Source organism: Furipterus horrens, unplaced genomic scaffold (genome assembly GCF_987537825.1).
Source record: "Furipterus horrens unplaced genomic scaffold, mFurHor1.1.pri manual_scaffold_4, whole genome shotgun sequence".
NCBI classification, from domain to species: Eukaryota; Metazoa; Chordata; class Mammalia; order Chiroptera; family Furipteridae; genus Furipterus; species Furipterus horrens.
Genome location: NW_028327174.1, coordinates 3,324,754 through 3,346,249, shown reverse-complemented (window position 1 = coordinate 3,346,249; position 21,496 = coordinate 3,324,754). Strand labels below are relative to the sequence as shown.

Genomic DNA, 21,496 nt, shown 5'->3' with positions numbered 1-21,496 from the left:
TTTGCTTCTTAATTCCTGCACCATCTCCCTCCCTTTCCCTCCTTCCCCCTCCCCGCTGACCTCCCCCCAAAATGTTCCCTATACCTATAATTCTTTTCCCACTCTCGTTGCCTTCTTAGTTTGCCTTTGTTGTTGGTTGTTGTGATACAGTTTTCATTTTAATGTTCATCGTTTTGATCCTCTTTCCCCTAAACAAGTCCCTTTAACATCTCATATAACAGTGGTTTAGGTCTGATGAAGTCCTTCAGTTTTACTTTGTCCTGGAAGCACTTTCTCTGCCCTTCTATTCTGAATGACAGCTTCTCTGGATAGAGTAATCGTGGTTGTAGGTTTTTGCTTTTCATTTGAATATTTCTTGCCAGTCCCTTCTTGCCTGCAGTTTCTTTTGAGAAGGATGTCATTTCTTAAACCCTGAATTTCAAATCAAAAAGTATAGATGGGCCTGGTAGGTCGTTAGTGAATCTCATTTCATGGTCTGAAATTTTAGGAATCCTAATGGAATCTTTTTAACATGCTTTGCGGACAGAGCACATTTGCTTGGCATTCGGATTAAACGGGATGAACACGTGCGTGTCTCTGTAACCACAGCGTACACTCCGCAGACACAGTTTGCGCAGATTTACTGTACAGTCCGCTCTGTGTAAACGTAACTAGAGAACATAGTTACGAGGTGGTGCAGGGAGAAGTTACTATTTTAATTTGTTAATACATTTCAGGACTGTGGTAATGATTCCTTTTTTTAAATGTCGCACACCACAGGTGAAAGGGTAGTGACGTGAAACAAGTGGCCTCTGCCCTGCCCCGCACCGGCTTCCCTTTCCCACCGCGTGAGCGTCCCACGGCCCGCATGTGAGGCCGGTGCGGTCTCAGCGGCCGCTGCGGTGCTCCCTGCCCTCAGCCCGGTGCCCAGCGTGCCCCAGGTGCTGAGTAAATGCTTATTAATGCACAGAAGGAAACATCCATCCACTAACCCACTTCACAGATACTTGAGTCCTGATGTACCAGGGCAGGTAAAACTAAGACGAAGAAGGAGTTTTCATACACTTCTGATGTCAGGGCGTCCCTGTGAAGGAGGGACCGAGTCCCTGAAGAAGCCAGGGACAGGACAGCTGACGCAGGAGCTGCCACTTAAGGTGGCTGCTGAAGCTCCTTGGGGGGGAGGGTTATTCTCAGAGAGAACAGGGTGTGCCTGAACACACATGTGAGGGTCAGGGAGCACACGTGGGCCTTACGGTGGCGCTCCTGTGTGCCCTGCGACGAGCTCTAGTTGGATTCTAACCTGTGGGCTCTTTGGAGGACCACCAGCCTTTTAGGGCAGGGATGGGAACGAGGACGGGGTACTGTCAGGGCCTTACGTGTCCAGGGAACCAGGGACGTTGCAGAGGAGGCACTGATGAGAGGCCATTGGGTATTCTAGGGGAAAGGTGACTGTGGTCCAGCGTCCTCATTACTCTGCACCCTGCAGATGTCAGACCCGCCTGTGCACCTCTAGGAGCTTAGTTAGAGAGAACTGGTGGGGGAAGGAAGCCGCCACATAACTAGTGAGCATGGGTTTCCCCCAATGGGCCTGTTTGTACAATTACCCGGTGCCACACCAGACCTTCTGAATCCGTCCCAGGAGTGTCTGGGAATCCCTGTGGTTAAGCAAGCATGTATGTAATATAGAATATTATGTGTACGTTCTACACATCATTATGTCTGCTGGAAGTACTAGCCCAGGCACGGCCTGTGGAATCCTTATTCAGAAGATGCTTCAGTGCTTTTGAGATGATGTCAGTTCACATGGAAGAAAGTGACCTCTTCCTGACCCGCTTTATGAGCAGTTTTCTCTTAGTGTGTGAAGGAGGCTTTCCAAACCAAAACAAGCCCAGAACCGTGTGCTTCAGTCATTTGGGAGTCAGTGTAATTAATTGTCCTGGAATGTACCCAGTTTTGATTCAAAAATTAGGATACTTTCTCTAACAACAGAAATGCAGTTTTTTTCCTTTTCCCTGATACATGTCTTTGTGGCATCTCTTTTTAAAATTATTTTTGTTCTGAGGCCTCAGATGTACAGAACTGGATTAGCCACGATCCTTGGTTTAGGACACAGTCATTGTAGGTTCATGCCTGACCCTTTTAGTCACTTGAAAATTCATCTTTGTTTTATTGATTAGTGATACACTGGGCACCCAGGATCCCACTGCCAACATAAGACTCGTGTATCAACAGTGGCTTACACCCTGTGCCCCTCCTGCCCCTGCCTTCGCTTACCAGAGGGGCCCGTGGTACCAGGTTTCCTGGAGCACCATTTAAAGACAAAACTCTTGAAGATTTTGGGTTTTTATATGTTATAAGTGTATTTACCTGTGGTTCCTCCTTCCCTTTCAGAGTTTGGAGCCTCTTCCAGCCAGTGGACCCGAGTTTGGAGGATTAGGAGAAGAAGCTGAATTCGTTGAAGTTGAACCTGAAGCAAAACAGGAAATCCTTGAAAACAAAGATGTGAGTGTTCTGTTGAAGGGCTTGATACGGTTGTTACTAGAAACGGTCACTTCCATAAACCTCTAGGGAAAGGGCAAGGACTTGTCTCTGGGACTTGAAGGAAGAGTGTGTAGCGGGCTCCCAGTTGGGGGGGCTGGTGACTTAGGACAATCGTGTCTGGTTTTAGAAAAACGGCTTTTCCTTAGTTATTAGGTGGGAAATTTAAACAAATACATTCAGTATTTATGTCATCAAAAAAAGGTATTTCAAAGACGAACTCAAATTCTGCTTAAGTTTACACTCTGGTCCCTGCTCCCAGAAAAAAGACCTTGGATCTTGAATGAAACTTTTCTTAAACTTGGTTGCTTTTGAAATTAAAGACAGCTGAAGAAATGGAAGCACGTTTTCATTAATTCTTAAATTAAGATCTCTGTGCAGTGTCCCAAGCACCTGTGAGTTATAAATTTCCCTAGTACTTCCTGGTAACTTGGCTTTATTTTTCTGCTACTTCATTAGATACATTGCCTTTTTCTCTCCTCCTTAAAGTATAAGCTCCCCTGAGGCAGGAATTCATGTTTTGTTCGCTGCTGTATCCTGTGTTCGGAATAGCACCTGTCCCATCAGTAATTGGTGCGTTTTTCTTGAACAAATTAAACATCTGCACAGTCAGTGTGCTATGTGGCTTTTATGAAACAGGGGTGAGTGAGAAGCAGTTCCTACTCTTGGAGAGTTGGCTGTCTGGGGAGGACACAGAGGTGAGGGGCTCCCGGAGTCAGCACCCACCATGCTGTGCCGGCCACCCAAGATCTCTAGCAAGGGGCCCACAGTGTGAAACCGGACTATGGTTGGCGTCACCCAGGGGCCAGTGCCCGGGGAGCACGCTGGGGAGCATGCGCGGGGGAGCCGGGCCTGCTGGGTTTCGCACTGACGTCCCTGGTCACCTGGGTTCAGAGACCTTACAGACCTGGCTCACAGGAAGTGCAGACCTAGCAAAGGGTAAGTTGAGGTCATCAGTTATTTGAAAAGGTGTGAAAAATAAATCAAGTCTGGGATTTAGAAATGTGGATTATTAAACTTGAAAGGAAGTTTGGCAGGAATTTGAGACCTCTGTCTTTAGCCCTGGGCCGGTCCTCCTGCCTGGTGTCGTGCCCAGCAGTCCGTGTCCTCTGTCACACTCAGGTGGTGGTTCAGCACGTTCACTTTGATGGACTCGGAAGGACAAAAGATGACATCATCATGTATGAAATTGGAGACGTTTTTAAGGCTAAAAACCTCATCGAGGCAAGTATTTTCTTCCTTGGCGTCCTTTCCACTCCCTTCCGAAGATGCTGTGACTCTCCGTGTCCCCATGTCCACACACCGCCACATGCCCCGCCCCGGCCTCTGCGCTGGCGGCCTCGCCTCCTGCCCCGAAGGGAACGTTGGCGCCCCACGGTGAACCCCCCAGTTCCCCGGCGCCTCCCACAAACGCACACAGGTTTGCATTCGCCCTTATCCCTGGGCAGGGGGGTCTGCCCCCTTTTCCAAGGCTGCTCCCTCGCTGTGTTTACAGCCGCCCCAGCATGGGAAGAGGGGCTGCCGGTGCCCGGCGCTGACTCCCCCCAGCACCCTGCTTAGCGCTGTCCTCCCCTCTCTCCTTCAGGGCCCTCCTGACTTGGTGGGGGGGGGCACTCGGGTGTCACCTTCCCTCCGTCCCCTCGGGCCCTTGCTCCATTCCTGCAGTCTCTTTCCTGGGTTACATCGTCTCCCTCCTGACCTCTGTGGTCTCCGTCCGTCCCTCTGACCTTGGAACCACACTTCCGTGCCTGGCAGGGCCACCCACAGCGCCCTGGTGTCCTGGGCCCGTGTCTCCGTTCAGTCCTCATTTCACGTGACCCTTCAGCAGCGCTTGGCCACCCCCACTTCTGGAAGCTAGTTTGATAAAAAGATTAACATACAAGCACAGGTTAGAAACAGCGTAGAACAGTCTAACGGTAGAGAGGGGTTTGCAGTGAAATGGAGCCTGATCCCTCGCCGCCGGCCGAGGCCCGCGCACCCTTCAGGGAAAGCCGGGCGCCGGGCCCCCTGCACGTCCTTCCAGGAACGTGGCGCACGGCCCGAACACGCCGGCCCGTGAACAGTATCCCCGCCCTCCGCATCCCTCCCGCACCTTTCAGGTTTGACACGGGCCCTCACGGAGGTCTTTGCCCACGAGAACGCGTCGCCTGCCCGCTGCCTCGTTCTGTGCGCTCTCCCACCATTTGCTGTGAAGGGTCCCACGGACGAGCATTACGTTATGTGCGCTGCTTTCTGCTCTCCGGATCGGATTTCCTGTTGCCCCCAGCGCTTTGTCCCTTCCTTTGAGTGTCTGGTCTTGGCGGTGCTCTCCTCCCTGGCACCAGCAGGCACCAGGTGGCGGACTGCCAGCCTGAACGCAGGCCCCGTTCACGTTTCTGAAACTTAGAGAAACACATTCTCGGTTTTTCCTCTCATAGGTAATGCGGAAATCTCACGAAGCCCGTGAAAAGCTGCTTCGTCTGGGGATATTTAAACAAGTGGACGTTTTGATTGATACGTGCCAAGGTACGTGTGTGTCGTGTCGCCATGATGTCCCTCCCACCCGTCCTCCAGGGTCACGGGCGCGGTCTGTGTCTCCAGGTGCAGTCAGCCCTGGCCTTGGCAGTGAGCGGTCCCGGGGAGGCGCTGGGTTTATATGTCAGGCCCAGGAGGACGGGCGCACTTTGAAGGGACTGGCCTCCAAAGCCCTGGATGGAGCCAGGGGTCTGAGAAGGATCCCGGGGAGGCAGCCGGTGTCACCGGGATGCCCAGCCCAGCAGGGGTCCCAGCACATGCTTTGGCAAGAGGAGGGCACTGCGAGCCGGAGTTCACTGGCAGTTTCCGTTCATTTGCTTATTTGCTGAGGGAAGCAGTCTTGGGCTGATGTCGTAGCTCTGCTCCTTGAGGTCCCCTGGGGCTGGCGTGGTTTTCCCACCCCGTCTTGTCACTTCATCATCCCCAGCCTCCCTGGTCCCTGTGATGGCCGAGCCCCATTCCAGCAGCCACGTCTCTCGTTCCCGCATCGGGAAGGAGGAAAGGAGGTTGAAAGGGCCGGCCCTCCCTCCAGCACCTGTCCCGGTGCTGTGCACAGCCCTGCGCTCCCATCGCGCCAGCCAGGATGCACCCACGTGGCCGCACTGCGTGCAGGGGGGCTGGGAAGTGCAGTGTGAGTGGCCGCGCGCTCGCCTGGGAATTGAGGACTCGCTTAGGGCGGCCAGGGCCGTGGTTCCGTGTGCGGCCCCGGGCCGGCATCACTGTGCTCACCGGGGCCTTGGCGGGAACACGTTCGGTGAAGCAGGGCCTTTGGGGAAGCAGTCAGGTGTCACGGCGCCCTTGCAGCGGTGGTCCTCCCCATGCTCAGCTCTGCGTGAGGGTTTAGGTCCACCTCGTAGAAACCCGGTCACTGTTACTCTTAGAAATACAGCGTTCAGCTAAGGAAACAGGCCAGGAGGTTTAGTAACGTGCCCCGGTCAGACGAGGGAGTGACAGTGGCCACCACCCTGAAGTCCTGCTTGTGGTGGCAAGGCTGGGTGGCGGCGGCAGTTTTGGCGCTGTCTCCTATCTGTTGTAAGTGTGATTGCGTGGTCAGCGCGCTCACTTCTGTCAGCGGCCCACCCGGCGGCACGTGGGCTTTCCTGGGCGCTGTTAGAGAAGAGTGGTTTAGGGCAGTGAGGCCGTGCTGTGTGAGTGGTAATGGGGGGGCGCCCCCTAGGATGGGCGACAGCCAGACTGAACCCTGACGCAGAGCACTGTCTCACTGTTGGTTCAGCTGTCACCGCGCACCACACTGACGCCAGATGTTACTAACAGGAAGTGTGGCCCCGGCTGGTGTGGCTCAGTGGACTGAGCGCCGGCCTGCAAACCAAAGGGTCGCTGGTTCAATTCCTAGTCAGGGCACAGGCCTGGGTTATGGGTCAGGTCCCCATTTGGGGGTGTGTGAGAGGCAACTACACAGTGATGTTTCTCTCCCTTTCTTTCCCTTTCACTAAAAATAAATAGAATCTTTAAAAAAAAATGACAGGGACTGTGTGTGAGGAGACAGGGAGGGGTCACGTGGAAACTTTGTATTCAGCTTTTCGATGAACTTAAAACTGCTTCAAACAATAAAACATTAATTAAGAAAAGAGAAAAACATGGTGCCGAGACCCTGACCAACCGAATGAGTATCTGGGAGCCAGTGCACTGGCGTCCGTGAGTTTGCCGGCCCTGGGTGCGTCTCCTGTCCAGCCGGGCTCAGGGCGGCCCCTGTCCTGTGAGAGGCCCGCGGCCTGCAGAGCTCAGCCGCTCCCCGGGGGGTGACGTGGCAGCTGCACCGAGTCCCAGCCTCACTGTCCTCCAGGCACTGTGCCCCGGCCTGAAAGGGGACAGAAGTAGTCCCCTCTTGCGCTTGTATCGCGGCTCTTGCTTCCCTTTCAGGGTTACCCGGGTGCATCTTGTCCTGTGACTTCCACATTTTAATGTCACTTGAGCTGAGAGCCCAGGGAGCTTCAGCCACCCCGCCCAGGTGCAGAACAGCGGCCGGCGGCGCTGCCGTCAGATCTGCCGCAGGGACTGGGTGCAGGGGCGGTGGTGCTGCTGTGCGGCCGGGTCCCCACACGGCAAACGGGGTGGGGCTCCCAGGCGAGGCTGTGAGATAAGCTGAGCGTTCGCGCTGCTTTTCAGCAGGGGGTCCGGAGACAGACGTCCACGTTCTGTGAGTGCCGCTGCTGACTCTTCGTCACTTCCCTAGGTGATGACGCCCTTCCAAATGGGCTGGACGTTACCTTTGAGGTCACCGAGCTGCGGAGGCTGACGGGCAGCTACAACACCATGGTCGGGAACAACGAGGGCAGCATGGTGCGTACGGCGCGGGGCTGCAGGGCGCCCGTCTCACGGCGCCGCGTTCTGCGCGCTCAGAGCCCTTCCGTGCGCCTCAGCCTGCGCGTGCGAGGGGCCTCTGGTTTCTTGTCCGGCCTCCTACGGCTGGTCACGCTGTGTTTCGGGTTGCTCGACAATAGCATTGACCTTAGTAGTGACTTAGGAACGGTTTGGGGAGTATTTGTATTAAGTTTCTTGTTCAGATTCCCCTAAACTGAACCCACCGTTGGTTCCCCCCGCGGCTCACAGTGAAGTTGGCGAGTGGGGCCGGCCCCGAGTCGGCGGGCGCATGGGGCGTGGGCGCTCAGCAGCGTCCCGTTTTGCAGAGTGGGCGTGACTGCGGGTGACGGCCAGCTGTGCGGTCTGCGTGAGGGTCCCTTCGCCAGCCTCGTTTTTCGTAAAAGGGTATCGTCCCTTCAGTTTCAGTCCCCACTCCCTCTCTCTCGCTCCTAGGTGCTTGGCCTCAAGCTCCCGAATCTTCTAGGCCGTGCGGAGAAGGTGACCTTTCAGTTTTCCTACGGAACTAAAGAAACTTCCTATGGCCTGTCATTCTTCAAGCCACAGCCTGGAAACTTCCAAAGAAAGTAGGAAGTGAAACAGATCCTTGAGCACAGAGGCTTGGTTTAAAGTTAAAGTAGCTGCTTGTTTGGGAAAAGAAATGTACCGCATCAGCTGACTCTCCTGCCACGTTTCCTCGCGCTGTAGATTTGCTCCTGAAGCTGAGCCCCAGAAGTGTGTTTTGAGTCTTGCTTTAAATGTGTGCAGGTGGCGATCACTGTCTCAGCCTTTAAAGCTCCGTCCCATTGTCTCCTAGCTTCTCCGTGAACTTGTATAAAGTTACTGGACAGTTCCCTTGGAGTTCACTCCGGGAGACGGACAGAGGCCTGTCGGCGGAGTACAGCGTAAGTAGCCTTCCTGTCTGCCACCCGGGGATGCCCGGGTGAGGACACAGCGCCTCTTTACTCGATCCCCAAAGACAGCGGGGGGGTGGGGGGGCTGGCAGGGAGCGCACACACCCACCCGGGGTCTGACGCTCACAGGGGTGGGGGGCCGGCCCTGTTGCTGAGTCACCCTCGGCGCTCTCCCTCCTGGCCAGTGCCTGCTCCCTGGCCTGGCTGCCGGGGCAGAGCGTGGCTGATAGCCACAAGGCAGCTTCTCTGACCTGGCTGATTTCTTCTGTGCTCCCGACTTCCTGCGGCGGCCCCTGCTTGTCCCCCCTCACGTGCTGAGTGAGATCAGTACCTTCTGACGGCCAGCCGTGGCGCCTCGGGGTGTGGAGAGCGTAATCGTTGGTTCTCACCCAGTGTCACTTCCAGCAGGACCTGACTCAAGGCAACCAATGGACTCACAGTCATTTGGCCTCTTTGGGCCTTACAGTGAACCCTGCTCTTGCCCCTCCTTTCTGCACATGTCCCTGTTCCCTCCTGTGTCAGTAGCTCCCCCAGCGTGGTCCTCAGGCCAGCAGCATTGTCCTCGCCTGTGAACGGTCAGAAATGTGTCCCTGCTAAATCAGCATCTCGGGGAATGGGGTCTGGGACATGGTTTTAGTTCCCCACCCCACCCCCTGCTGGGGCCTCACATAGCACCTGGGGGCACCGGACACATTAGTTACTCATGCATCTCACCCTGCAGACCAAAGTCAGGGAAACTGAGGTAGACCAGGTGGACGGAGCTCAGGGTGACTCATTTTCGGTTCTGCCTGCGCCGCCTGCACTGGTGTGAAGGGAGTGGCTCTCAGACACCTGCCTGCCCCGTGCTGGGGGTGCAGACGGGGCCCCCGCAGCAGGCCCTGCTTCCCAGCCCCGCCCCCAGCGGGTCTCCAGTGCCCGCCAGCAGTGCAGACAGCTTCTCGCCATCCTGCTCCTGTGTCCCCTGTATCTTTTCCAAGTTTGTCTGAAAGAGCAGATGCTCAGGCGAGCGGAAGGGCCCCGGTAGGTCTGTGCTGGGGGTGAGGGGCTCAGAGCAGCAGCAGCAGATGCCAGCAGCCCTGAGGGTGAGGGACAGGGCCCATGTCCTGTCCGCTGTCCCCGGGGCTGATGTGAACTAGGGCCTCTGCGCAAAGGAAAGGGTGCCCCTGGCCCTGCCTCGTCCTCTTGACCGTGAACCCAGAGAGGGGGCAGTGTGTCGGGGTGACAGTGGTTCTCCTGGGAAGAGCTGCCTGATGAGGGAAGAAATGGCGTAGGTCAGCCCTGCAGCTCCTGCGGGTGTTTGGGGCGGGGCTGGTCCCAGGTGGCCCTGCGTGCACCGGTGAGCAGGCCGCCCTCTGCCACCCTTTGCTCCCACAGCGCCCAGCACGGCGCCCTGGGGGGCTGACAGGAAGCGTGTCGAGGTGGGGCCCCGAGGTTCTCGCCCTGAAAGTGGGTGGGGGGCCTGGGCCTGAAGTCTTCTTGCAGGCCTGAGGGCTACAGAGGATGCCCAGTGTGGGGTCACACTGGGAAGGGTGAAGTGACCTGGCTTCCTGTAGGAGTTACGTTATCATTGTCCTTCGGAGGCCACCAAGCCGCGCCTGAGCGAGAGACAGAAGACCGGCCATCCCGTCTGCCTGGGCTCTGGAGCCCACGCGGCTCCGGCCTCTGGCTGTAGGACGGGTGCACTTCCCGGCGCTGTGGCCTCGTCTCCTGGCTCCTCGCCGGTGCTCACGGGGGCACTGGGGGCACCTAGCCCGGCTTCACACCCCCCGGCCTGTCTGTGGGGAAGCCTGTCGGTTGCAAAGTCACATGCAGCTTTCAGACCCAGGAGCGGTGTCCTGGCCCAGACTGGGCAGGGTTCCCTGTGATCGCGGCAGCCCCGCTCCTCTCCCCCGCTCCCCCGCCTTCTTCCTCTGCTCCTCCCCCCTCTTTCTCCCCTGCCCGTCATGGAAAAGCAGGGCTCGTGTATTTCGTTAGTTAACATTTTAAGGGTGCCGCGTTCTGAGGTCTGTTTGGGTGCCGTCCCACCGCCCAGCGCTGGAAGGGTGACCGCTGCCCTGTGCTTACAGTTTCCCATATGGAAGACCAGCCACACCGTCAAGTGGGAGGGCGTGTGGCGAGAGCTGGGCTGCCTGGCCAGGAACGCGTCCTTTGCCGTCCGACAGGAAAGCGGCCACTCCCTGAAGTCTGCCCTCTCGGTAAGGACTTTTCTTGTTCGAGTGGATATTTAGGTGCTCGGGCCACAGCCATCGCCAGCATCAGGACGGACTGATAAGTATCATGGACTGGGTGGCAAAAACAGTGCGTCCTGGCCACTTCGTGAGTTTATGAACACTGCCCATTATTTTTTCTAAATAACCTTGGTGGCTACGGGAAAAGGCACGCCTGGGAGCCAACTGGGGATTCAGCTGAACGCTGCGGAGCTGACCGTGGCAGGTGTCCAGCTCCTGGAGACAGCAGCACAGGGCCGGGCGTAGCCTGCGCCTGATGGGTGGGCTTGCTTGTCCCGCTCTCGGTTCCCTCGTGGGTAACCGCGGAGTGACGCTCCTGCCGTTGTCGCGGGATTCTCGTCACGTGATAAAGGGCTGTACAGCGCTCGGCACAATGCCTAGCACATGGTTAGTGCGCAGTAAGTGTTGCTTTAGACCTGACTGGAGTGCAAACACGCCGTGCAAATGTCTTGCAGCACGCCATGGTCATCGACTCTCGGAACTCTTCCATCTTGCCCAAGAGAGGGGCTTTGCTGAAAGTGAACCAGGTAGTGTTCCTTCCCCTGGGTCCCTGCCACCCTGGGGGACCGGGAATCACGCTTTCCACCGGGAGCAGTTTCCTTTCACTGCACAAGCCATTCCAGAATGGCTCGCTAGGGTGTCGGTCCCCTCTCAGGGCCCCGTCCTCTGCCTTCGCCCAGAGTGAGCATGCCCGTCTCGGCTCCGCAGCACCAAGGCCAGAGGAGCTGTGCTATGCGTGGGGGGCTTCCCAGGAACGAGCTCCGGCAGGGGCCGGGCGGTGCGGTGGGGGCGGGGGCCAGCTGGGCCGCGAGGGGCACAGAGGCTCATCCGCCTGGTCCTGTGTCAGGAGCGGCTGCAAATCTGGCTTTTATACCGAATGCGCCAGATCGCAAACGGTTGGCTGATTTGTCTGCAAGCGCTGACTGGGCCCCACGAGCTGTGTCACCTGCTGCGAGCTCTGTGACCCAGTGCCGGTGCTGCCAGCGCGTCCCTCCCACACGAGGGGCGGACGGGCCCTGCGGTTACTCAGGACGCTGCAGTGCCGTGCCTCTCAGGCCCCTGGCAGCGCCTAGGACCGGCCGGACACAGCTTCCAGCAGACGGAGGTGGTCTGTTGCTTTTCTAAACGTGCAAAACGGCAAAACTAAGCGACGGCTGCGCTGAGGCCGTTCGGCACCTGTGGGAGCTGCTGCCCCACTGCCGGTGGCTTCTTCCCGCAGGAGCTGGCCGGCTACACCGGCGGGGACGTGAGCTTCATAAAGGAAGACTTCGAGCTTCAGTTGAACAAACAGCTTCTACTTGATTCAGTGAGTATCTGGCCAGGCGTTGTCACCTGCATTTGTATCCTTTGTTCTGGGGGCCCGGGACCAATCTCCGTGTTTGCCGTCTGCTGAGGCTCATGGCCGGGAGGGAATCGCGGGACGGAAATGACTGTTCGTCTGTGTTCCTGTAGGTTTTTTCAGCGTCCCTCTGGGGTGGAATGCTGGTGCCCATCGGTGACAAACCGACAAGTATTGCCGACAGGTGAGTAACCGTGAGTGGGGGATGGGTCATTGCAGGTGTTTTCCTTTGGCTCCTTCTGGTTGGCTTCTTGTAGGGTATTTTAGGGAAGTCTATCTAGGGGAGCAAATATTCAAAACTTACTTTAGTCTTAATGTTTTAATTTCAGAATACCCAGCATACTTCATACTTAATATTTTGGGGGCAGAGAGAGTTAACTTTATAAAGAATTTGTATCCTCTAGAGTATGAGAGAATACAGTTCATGCACGTTGCAGAAATATAAAAATAGAGAAACATAAGGAAGTATAAAAACAGCCAGTGAACAGCAGTCAGCATTTGGGGTGACTTCCTTTTTAGTCTGTCTCTGTGGGTCTGTGGGTCTGCGCATATTCGTTTACATACACATCTACGTTAAGCTGTTAACATGGTGTGTTTCGTGGATAGATCAGTGTTCTTCCTGCTTTTTAAAAGGTTTTAAAGAAATTGTAGAGCAAACCATTCGCCACGTCAGGAGAGATTTTGCATAAGCATTTTAATGCTTCTTTATTTGCACTAAGTAACACTGTGAGGAATGCGATCTTGTCAGTATTGTTCATGCTGTTTTCTGAGAAGAGATTCCTGTGCAGAATTATGTCTCTAAAGCCCAGGAACCACTTGCAGGCTCCCGAGGAAGGGCCGGGGCCTGCTTTTCTGAAGCTGGTGGGGTGCCTGCTCCTGCCAGCGGGGTGGGGGTGGGGGTCCTCATTGCTCTGAAACAAACACTAATACAGTACTCGTTCTCCAGGCAAGAAACGCCTTGTTCAACCTGGCATGAGTTACAACGTTGTTTTACCTTACACTGGCTCATCATTTTTACATGGCTCTTCGGAAGTATACAGTTTTTAAATTTCTGAACTCTGGGACCTAACAGTTCCACCTTCATGAATTTAATTTACAGAAATACATTTAGAAACGTACGAAGATTCATGTATAAGGATGTGTGCATTGTAGTGTTGCTGATATAGCAAACGTTCTAAACTGCCAGTAGGGAGAGTATTAGTGCAGACACAAGCATTATGAAGAAGACCGTGTAGGTTTGGAAAAGAAGGAGATAGGGACGTTTGTGAAGTTGATCAGACCCTGTGCACTATCCCTGAAATGTTTCCCTGTGGGGCCCAGTCCCGCAGGGCTCCGTCTGCACGTACCTCGTTTCGAGAAGCTTCCAGCCGGTGGCTATCCTCTGACACCTGCTTTCCTTCCGTTCCAGGTTTTACCTCGGGGGACCCACGAGTGTGCGCGGCTTCAGGATGCACAGCGTCGGGCCGCAGAGTGAAGGTCAGTGCTCCCCACCACGCCCGCGTCTGCTTTGAGAGGACGTACTTGTTTAAATCACCACCGTGGGACTGGCACCCACGACCACATCTGCCACACAGCAGGCCTGGAGAGACGCTTGTTACGGAAATTGTAGGAAAATTTCCAAGGAAAACATACACGACGGTGACCTGCGGCCCCATCACCAGGGACGACATGCACCAGCGTTTTGTTGCACAGACGTGTATCTTCGTGCTCACGTCACCTGTTTCTCCACTGGTGACAGTAGGTGGGGGAGAGCTTTATAGGAATAAGGACTTTATAATTTTTAACAGCTGCTCATTTTAATTTATTGACATACTATAATTTCAAAAAATTAATAGGTGTTATTTTTTAAAAGATTTTATTAATTTATTCTTAGAGGGGAAAGGAAGGAGAAAGAGAGAAACATCCATGTGTGGTTGCCTCTCGTGCACCCCCAACTGGGGACCTGGCCCCCAACCCAGGCATGTACCCTGATGGGGAATTGAACTGGTGACCCCTTGGTTCACAGGCCGGTGCTCAGCCCACTGAGCCACAGCAGCCAGGCTGGACGTTGATTTTGAGAGCAGTTTTAGGTCTGTAGGAAACCTGAGCAAGAGGCACAGGGACCCCTGTGGCCTCCGTCGCTGGCATCTCGCGCTGCGGGCCACACTTGCGATCCCTGCGGAGCCCGCGCCGGTGTGAGATCACTCACTGTCTGTGGTGCACGTCAGGGTCGCTCCATGGGTCTGGCAAGTGCCTGATGTCACAGAGCTGCCACTGCAGTGTCGTACAGAAGTGTCACCTGCTCGTTCTCACCCCAAAGTCCACCGCACTCCGCCGGCTTATCCCCCCCCACCCCCACCCCAGTCCCCGGCAGCCACCGCGCTTTTCACGGTCTCCGTAGCTGTGCCTTTCCCAGAAGGTCGGGGAGCTGGAACCACACAGCGCGAGGCCTTCAGGCCGGGCCCCGGGGCTAAGCGGTGTTTCAGAGCTCGGTCGCTCGTGTTTTTATCACCCGGTAGCACTCCCTTTAACAGGCAGTACTCGGATATGTGAGTCTGTTTCCCCACTTGCCTATTGGCGGACACCTTGGCTAGTTTCATGGCATCGATTTTCTGCAGTTAAGAGTAAAGCTGACGTCAAGTTCCATGTGCAGGTGTATGTGGACACAGGTTTGACTTCACTCAGGTGAACACCACAGAGCACAGTTGTGAACCGTTCGTGAGGGTCTGGAGGCCGTCTTCCAGAAGGACGGCCAGTCTGCATGCCCCCCAGCAGTGATTCAGATACAGACTGCATCCCTTTGTCAGTGTTATTTTATGTTAGTAGTTAGGCGGCCGTAGGAGTTACGACACGCCCCCCCCCCCCCCAACATCCCCAGGGCCTGCCTGGCCCCGTCCATGGCCATCACGGTACCATTGCAATGGCCGCACATTTTACCTCACTGCCGCACTGAAATCTATAAAAGCCACGGCCTGGGTTATAGACATTTAGACTTTCTCCTTATGATTATGCAGCACTGTGTCACTGAGTCACTGTGTTGGCGGCCCCGCGGGGCTCCGGCCCTGGGTTGTCCTGGTCCCAGGAGCCTCTCCGGCACCTGACGCTGTATCAGTCTCTCCACACGTTATGAAAAACTTCAGAAATGTCACTTACGTGGATGCATTTATTCCAGTTTAAAATGGTCTACCTCAATTTTTCTGCTTTTTCATATCTTTGTTGCTTCGGCTTTATATTTTTATAAATAGTATTGCCTTGTGCATGCATTCTGTACAGAGATTATGTCTTTTCCCTTATTTTTAGAGTGTTTTATCAGTGTGTTGTTTTCTTAAAAAAGTAACAATTTGTGGACAGCTTCTTCTTCATTAGAAGCAAGTATTATTTAGTGATTCTGGGAATGTTTAGGAGTCTCACACTTGCCTGAAAATTCAAACACGACAAAATTCCACTTAGTTAGCTATCAAATAGGCCATTGGTCAGATTCTATGGGCAAGAATGTCAGTTGTCACAACTTTTCACTAAAGCAATTTCACACCATGCATCAAGAGCCTAAAATATATACATGCAGGGGTTTTTAATAATGGCCCCCAACTGAAAACCGGAAACCCAAATGCCCATCAGCAATAGGATGGGCCCATAAAGAGTGGCATTGTCACACTGTGGAGCGTCACACAGTGGCAAGGATGAACAGGTCACAGCCGCTGGCTGAGGGGTGGCAGGAACGAGCCTCAGAAATGTGCAGAGATGAGGGGCCCAGCCCAGGGCACACACATGCGGTGATTCCACGTGTGGGAGGCGTGAGGCCAGGCTGACCCTGTCTGCAGTGACAACAGGGCGGGGCTTGTGCTCGGCGTGGGTGATAGGAGGTGGGTAAGGAGAATGGGGCCCTCGAGGGGCGGCGTGCACCTGTTTCTCGATCTGGGTGCTCAGTGGACAGTGTGTGCATGTGTGGAAGTGACTGAGCTGTGCACTTAGGGCGTGGGTACAAGGAAACACATCACAGGTTAGTGTCCGCCATCCGGACATTAGACACCGTGTGACAATAGACGAGGACTATATGGTGATACTGTGGCACATGTATGTGACAGTTCAGGCACCAGCGTCACGTTTTCACAGAACATAAAGGATTAGAGAAGAGGCCTAGACACACTGAACTGAGGAAACGCCAGGGCCGCGAGCCCTAGGGCTGTAAAACAGCTCCCGTTTCCTTATTTATAGCTGTTCATCATAATTCACTGGATAGAAGACACCAGGGTGTCAGCTGGTTACCTCTGAATGGTAGAAATTAAAGATTTCTGATAAATACGACTTCCCTGTCTTCATCAGATGTTCTACAGTGAGTTTATTCCTTTTACGGTCAGAGAGAGAGCGGGGCAGCCGCGGGGAAACAAGCCAGCCCGCGGGCCTTGTGCTGTCGGCCCTGGCCGGCTTCCTCTGGGCCCTCCGTACCGGAAGGGGCCGGGAGAGTAGCGTCCCGAGGTAAACGCGCCGTCCTTGCCGGGCGGTGACCTTGGAGGCAGCCCTTTGTTCTTGTCCCTGGCTTGTCATTTCGTATCCGAGGTACTAAGGCAATTTACACAGTATTTTGCAATGAAGTATAAACATTTAGGTGTTGGTCATTTTTCAGTCACTTCAGTGTTAACAGCCATTGGTAGCTAAGGTGGAGGGGGCAGGGGCGTTTGCAGAAGTCATGCCCGTGTGCTCTCGGGGGACAGTCCCAGCCCCCGTGGTCGTGAACTTCTAAAAACAGCCTCTTGCCTAGCTGTTGAGCTGGGACGCTGCTTCCTCACAGGGAGTCGTCGGCACTGCCCGTTGAAGAGCGTGGACACCCTTTTCCAGGAGGTGCAGAGACACAGCCCACACTCTGTCCCTCCGGTGTGGCCCTGAGCTTTTTACAGAATGATGCATTTCACTGCCAGGGGGATGCGATCTGGAAATCGGCACGCATGGGAAAAGTGATTCCCACAAGGGCATTTGTTCTATTTCAAGCCCTTCATAGACAGGATCAGTTCCTGACTTCATTCTTTTCTGAACTACGTTAGCATTGGGTTCCAGTTAAGGCGACACAGAATAAACGGGAAAAGAAAGCCCGCTCCCGGTGCGGCCGACGGCATCAGGACTTAGCGAGCAGCTGGGGCCTGCGCACAGCACACCCCTGCGTGCGGATCTGGCCGTGAGTGCGGTGTCACGGCCGTGAGACCTGGCTTTGCTTGTCTAGGAGACTACCTGGGCGGGGAGGCGTACTGGGCCGGAGGCCTGCACCTGTACACCCCGTTACCGTTCCGGCCCGGCCAGGGCGGCTTCGGAGAGCTGTTCCGAACACACTTCTTTCTCAACGCGGGAAACCTCTGCAACCTCAACTACGGTAAGCTCGGGCCGTGAGAGGCCATGGCAGTGCCGTGGGCTCTGTGTTTGCCGGCACAGCGCCCGCACGGGTGTCTGTCTTTCCATGTGACGTAGTCTTGACAGTTAAGGACTGTGCCTTACCTAACCACACCCCGCAACGCCCGACTGCGCCCAGAACAAACCCGTTGGCTGGGTGAACGGAACCCGCGCAAGGCCCTCACTGAAGGCCGTCTGGCAAAGGGGGGTCTCCTCGTTCACTCAGCAGACACGCACACTCTGCAGTCACTAAGGCCATGGGTGGTCCCCTTCCCGAGGGGCTCAGTGGGCGTGTCCAGCGAGGGGGACGGGAAGGGGTGTCTGGGACACAGCGCACAGGACAGCCTCTAAAAGTGGCGTGTGGACTGGGGCTTCCCCAGGGCGGGGGTGGGGGGGGTGGGAGTGCTGTTCTGGGCAGAGGGACCGCACGTGCCAGGCCCGCAGAGGTGACAAGGCCTGGCTTCCGGGACGGCGAGAAGTGTGGCCCTGCGGCCTCTCTGGGTCTTGGTCCTCCTGTCGCTTCCTCCACCTTCTCGAGCATCCAGGCCTGGCTTTGAGCCCCGCCAAAGGTCCGTGGGGGCGTGCTGAGGACAGCGTTCTTGGAAGGACAGGGCCACACACCGTGGGTCACACCCTCCTCTCTTTTCAGGGGAAGGCCCCAGAGCCCACCTGCGTAAGCTGGCCGAGTGCATCCGCTGGTCGTACGGGGCGGGGATCGTCCTCAGGCTGGGCAACATCGCGCGGCTGGAGCTCAACTACTGCATCCCCATGGGCGTGCAGGGGGGCGACAGGTGGGTGCCGGGGTCCCCGCGGTGCTTGCTCATCGTCTTCCTTTGTTTTGGGCACGTGAATCCTCATCGGTGGCCTCTGGGAGTCAAGCTTTTAGGAGAAATGGAAGAGTTAGCGAAGATTGGGAATGTATGTGTTTTCCTCCACTGGGTGCTTCTCTATCTGGTTTGGAGGAACGTGGAGCGCCCCCACCCCCACCTCACCCTGCGTGCACCTACTGGTGCCAAGCAGCGGTTGCTCCTCGAGGTCTGGCGGGAGGGGTGGCTGGGCGCCGTGGCCAGGCCTACCCAGAGTGCGGTGTTGCCGGGGGGCAGCTTTGCAGGCCGAGGGCCCGGCCGCAGGGACAGAGCTGTATGCCAGGCTCCCCTTTGCCTTTCTCCAGCGGTTACTGTACTGAGCAGGAGTGCCCAGTCTCGCGTGGGTGAGGGCAGCAGCGGGGCTGTCCGCGGTGACAGAACTCAATTCCGCCTCTTATGCTATTTGGTATGCAGGGCGTAGACTGTAAGAAATCGAGAAATATCATTATAGTATGTGTTAGTCAGCTCGGGCCGCTGTAACAAAAACAATAGACTCAGGGCTTCAGCAACATATTAGTTCTCACTGTTCTGGAGGCTGGAAGGCCAAGGTCCAGGTGCTGGCTGAATCGGCTCCTGGTTTGCAGATGGCGGCCTTCTCACTGCGCCCTCACCTGGCAGGGGGAGGGAGATGACCAGCAAGCCCTCTGGTGTCTTCCTACGAGGACACTAATCCCACCATGGGGACTGCGGCTTCCTAGCCTCATCTAAGCCTGATTCCCCTTGAAGGGCCCCACCTCCCCTGAGGGGGTTAGGGCTTCAGCGTACGCATTTTGGGGGACACAAACATAACGTAGGGCTTATGTTATCTTTTCATTTCCATGCTTCTCTGGGCAGCACTCCGGGCTGAGTTTTTCTCTTGGGCGTTCTGGCTGCACTAATGTTGTCACCAGATGGGGGGGCGCTCCCTGAGTCACAGCTGGGGCTCCAGGCCTCCGGCTGTTAAGGAGGCTCCGTACCAGTGTCTTCCCCTTCAGTATGGTGGGCGATGGCTTTTGGAAGGGATGCCACGGTAGTGAGCTGGCAGTCAAGCCTGAGAGCTTAGGTGTGGTCCCAGGTCTGTCGCCAGGCCCGGCTCTCCATCCAGCGACTGCCTCCTTCCCTCTCACTGGGGGAGGTGCCGGCGGCTGCAGCGCTGCCTGGCTCCCACGGGTGTCAGAGCCCGAATGTACACTAGAGCCCAGCTGGGCCACCCGGTGGCTGTGTGACCCAGGGTGAGTGACTTAGCCGCTCTGGGTCTCTGCATGTCCAGAGAACGGATGCTAATGACGGGACACTTGGCAGGTTTGAGGACCGAGTGGGTGCAGGCACACGCAGCACTCAGGGCAGGGTCCGCGCGCGGCCAGGACGTTTGGTGGTCTTCCACGCTGGTCTGCTTCTGAGGTGGTCCCCGTGGCCAGCTTTTCACAAGGCAAGGGTTCCTTTAGGAGACGTTTCCCCTGCGCCCGCCCGTGCAAGCCCGGGTGGTGCCACCTGGTGTCTGTGCTGGGTGAGGCCGTGGATGGTGTGTCCTGATTCCGTGGCCAGTGAAGTGTGAAGAGAGGGTCACTTCTGTCTCGAGCAAGGTTTGTGCCCTGGGGGACCTTTCAGCAAAGGTTCCCCGAACCTTCCCGCCTTGGATGAATGAAGCTTAATTTTGCAAGTGGTTTTCTGAACTTGGTCTCCCGGGTGTCACCCCCAGGTCTGAGTGAGTTTCTGCAGGGAGAAGAGCAGGCCCGGTGAGGTCGGGCAGGTGGCGCAGCTTCTAGACCTGGGCCAAGGTGGACCGCGCTCCCTGGTCTGGGTGGGTGCCGGCTGCACCCCTGCGGCGAGGCTGTGGGCCCACCGCGCGTGGCGCTAGGGAGGGTCTGGCGGCTCTGACAGTCCCGGGGAGGGAGGCGGCCGCTGGTCTTCATCACGGGCGCGCCTCCTGTGAGACGCCGACCTGCACGCGGCCGCACGCGGCCGCACCAGCCCCGCAGGTACCCTGTGCAGCAGAGGCTCCCCGGCGACGGGGGCGCGACTCGCAGCATTACCCGTCAGGCCAGCGGCAGGGCAGACGCACCCGCCTCCCCCTGTCGCCTCTGCCACCACCGCCTCCCCCGCTCCGGCTGGATGCGGGAGGGCCTTGTCCTTGTGTCCCCACGCTGGACCGTCCTGCACCGCGACCCTCGGCTGGAAGATAGAGGCGTTTCTTCCTGCCCATCTCTCATGAGAGGGTCTTGTTCCCGCTCGTTCTGCACTCACCCCCGTCTCAGGACACACGCAGGCTCTTCCCACGGTGAGCAGCTTGTGTGCATTAAGGTGTTTAGTTTTAGTCCAGCTGCACGGGGAAGTACATCACAAACGTTTTATCGCGAAGAAGTGCGTGTGTGAGCTGCGGCTTTGCTGTCTGTCTCACCGCCATGAGCGTCAGTTCCGGGACCGGCCTGCCGGCCTCTCTGCTGGCCGGCCATCGCCGCGGGCCCCAGGCCTGGCTGGGTGACTCAGGGCACGTCCGGCAGGCTCTCAGCCTCCTGTCCTTCACACTGGAAGGGGGGGCAGTCCGCGTCGGGGGCTGCAGTCACCGGCTGCGCTGTTGCTGGAGGCCACTGGATGTCACTGTGCCCCAGGAAGGCAACACCGCTGCCGCGCCCAATGGCCTGTGCAGAAAACAGCCACGCTCACCTTTTCAGCTTTCCTTCTCTCTGTCCAGGGTAAGTTTGAAAAATAAGTTTTAGAGATGAATTTCAGTGCGGTTTCTTCTGGAAGGAAGAGGCCTGCTGGGAGCAGGACACGGAAAGACACGCCAGAGGGCTCCCCTGGCCCGCCCCGCGCAGCTGTCATGTGGCGGCGGCCGCGCAGAGGCCAGTGAGCGAGCGCAGCGGCTTCCGCACGGGGCCGCCAGGACCCCCTGTGCAGCGGCAGCGTCAGAATTTGGCGACGTGTGAGCGATGTCAGGGGTTCGTCTTCATTTCTGAAATCCGACCCCTAGCAGGCTGGGGGGTCAATTGTATGTGTGCACGTCTCAGACTCCCCCCTCGAGTTCTCACTACATCTCTCATTAGGATTTCAGACCCTTACAGACGTGGAAACAGTTCTGAAATGTTTGCTAAGTTTTATGTGGAGGTGATGGCGGCACCTGAGATCTGACAGCAGTGATTGTGGCACCGTTGTCCCTGAGATCTGACAGCAATGTCCCCAGTGTCTGACTGAGCGCCGTCCCTGGGGCGCGGTGATGAGCGGGGCGGGCGGGCGGGGGAGCAGCGCCCAGGTCGTGGTGGAGAAGAAGGAGGAGGGACCAGCTCAGCCGCGCGCCTCTGAGAAGGGCACGTTCGAGGGGCTGTGGAGGCAGCAAGGCGAGCAGACCTGGCTGCAGGATTGACTTTCCTCCCTTTTCTAGGACATGTGACGGCGTCCAGTTTGGAGCTGGGATAAGGTTCCTGTAGCTGCGGCAGCCGCCCTCCAGCCCCTCCGGGAGGAGCC

At 56.5% G+C, this 21,496-nt stretch overlaps 1 protein-coding gene across 1 annotated transcript in view; it reads left to right on the top strand.

The window, feature by feature from the left end:
• SAMM50 (SAMM50 sorting and assembly machinery component) overlaps window positions 1-21,496 on the top strand; it is a 24,379-nt gene extending 2,883 nt beyond the window's left edge. The window contains exons 2-15 of the mRNA XM_090272274.1: window positions 2,371-2,481; window positions 3,640-3,741; window positions 4,935-5,022; window positions 7,226-7,332; window positions 7,807-7,937; window positions 8,168-8,255; window positions 10,331-10,459; window positions 10,948-11,019; window positions 11,712-11,798; window positions 11,945-12,015; window positions 13,240-13,307; window positions 17,026-17,172; window positions 17,839-17,980; window positions 21,414-21,496. Of these exons, the coding sequence (XP_090128400.1) occupies window positions 2,371-2,481; window positions 3,640-3,741; window positions 4,935-5,022; window positions 7,226-7,332; window positions 7,807-7,937; window positions 8,168-8,255; window positions 10,331-10,459; window positions 10,948-11,019; window positions 11,712-11,798; window positions 11,945-12,015; window positions 13,240-13,307; window positions 17,026-17,172; window positions 17,839-17,980; window positions 21,414-21,459 (1,389 nt within the window). The 3' untranslated portion in view covers window positions 21,460-21,496. The remainder of the gene's footprint in view (window positions 1-2,370; window positions 2,482-3,639; window positions 3,742-4,934; window positions 5,023-7,225; window positions 7,333-7,806; window positions 7,938-8,167; window positions 8,256-10,330; window positions 10,460-10,947; window positions 11,020-11,711; window positions 11,799-11,944; window positions 12,016-13,239; window positions 13,308-17,025; window positions 17,173-17,838; window positions 17,981-21,413) is intronic.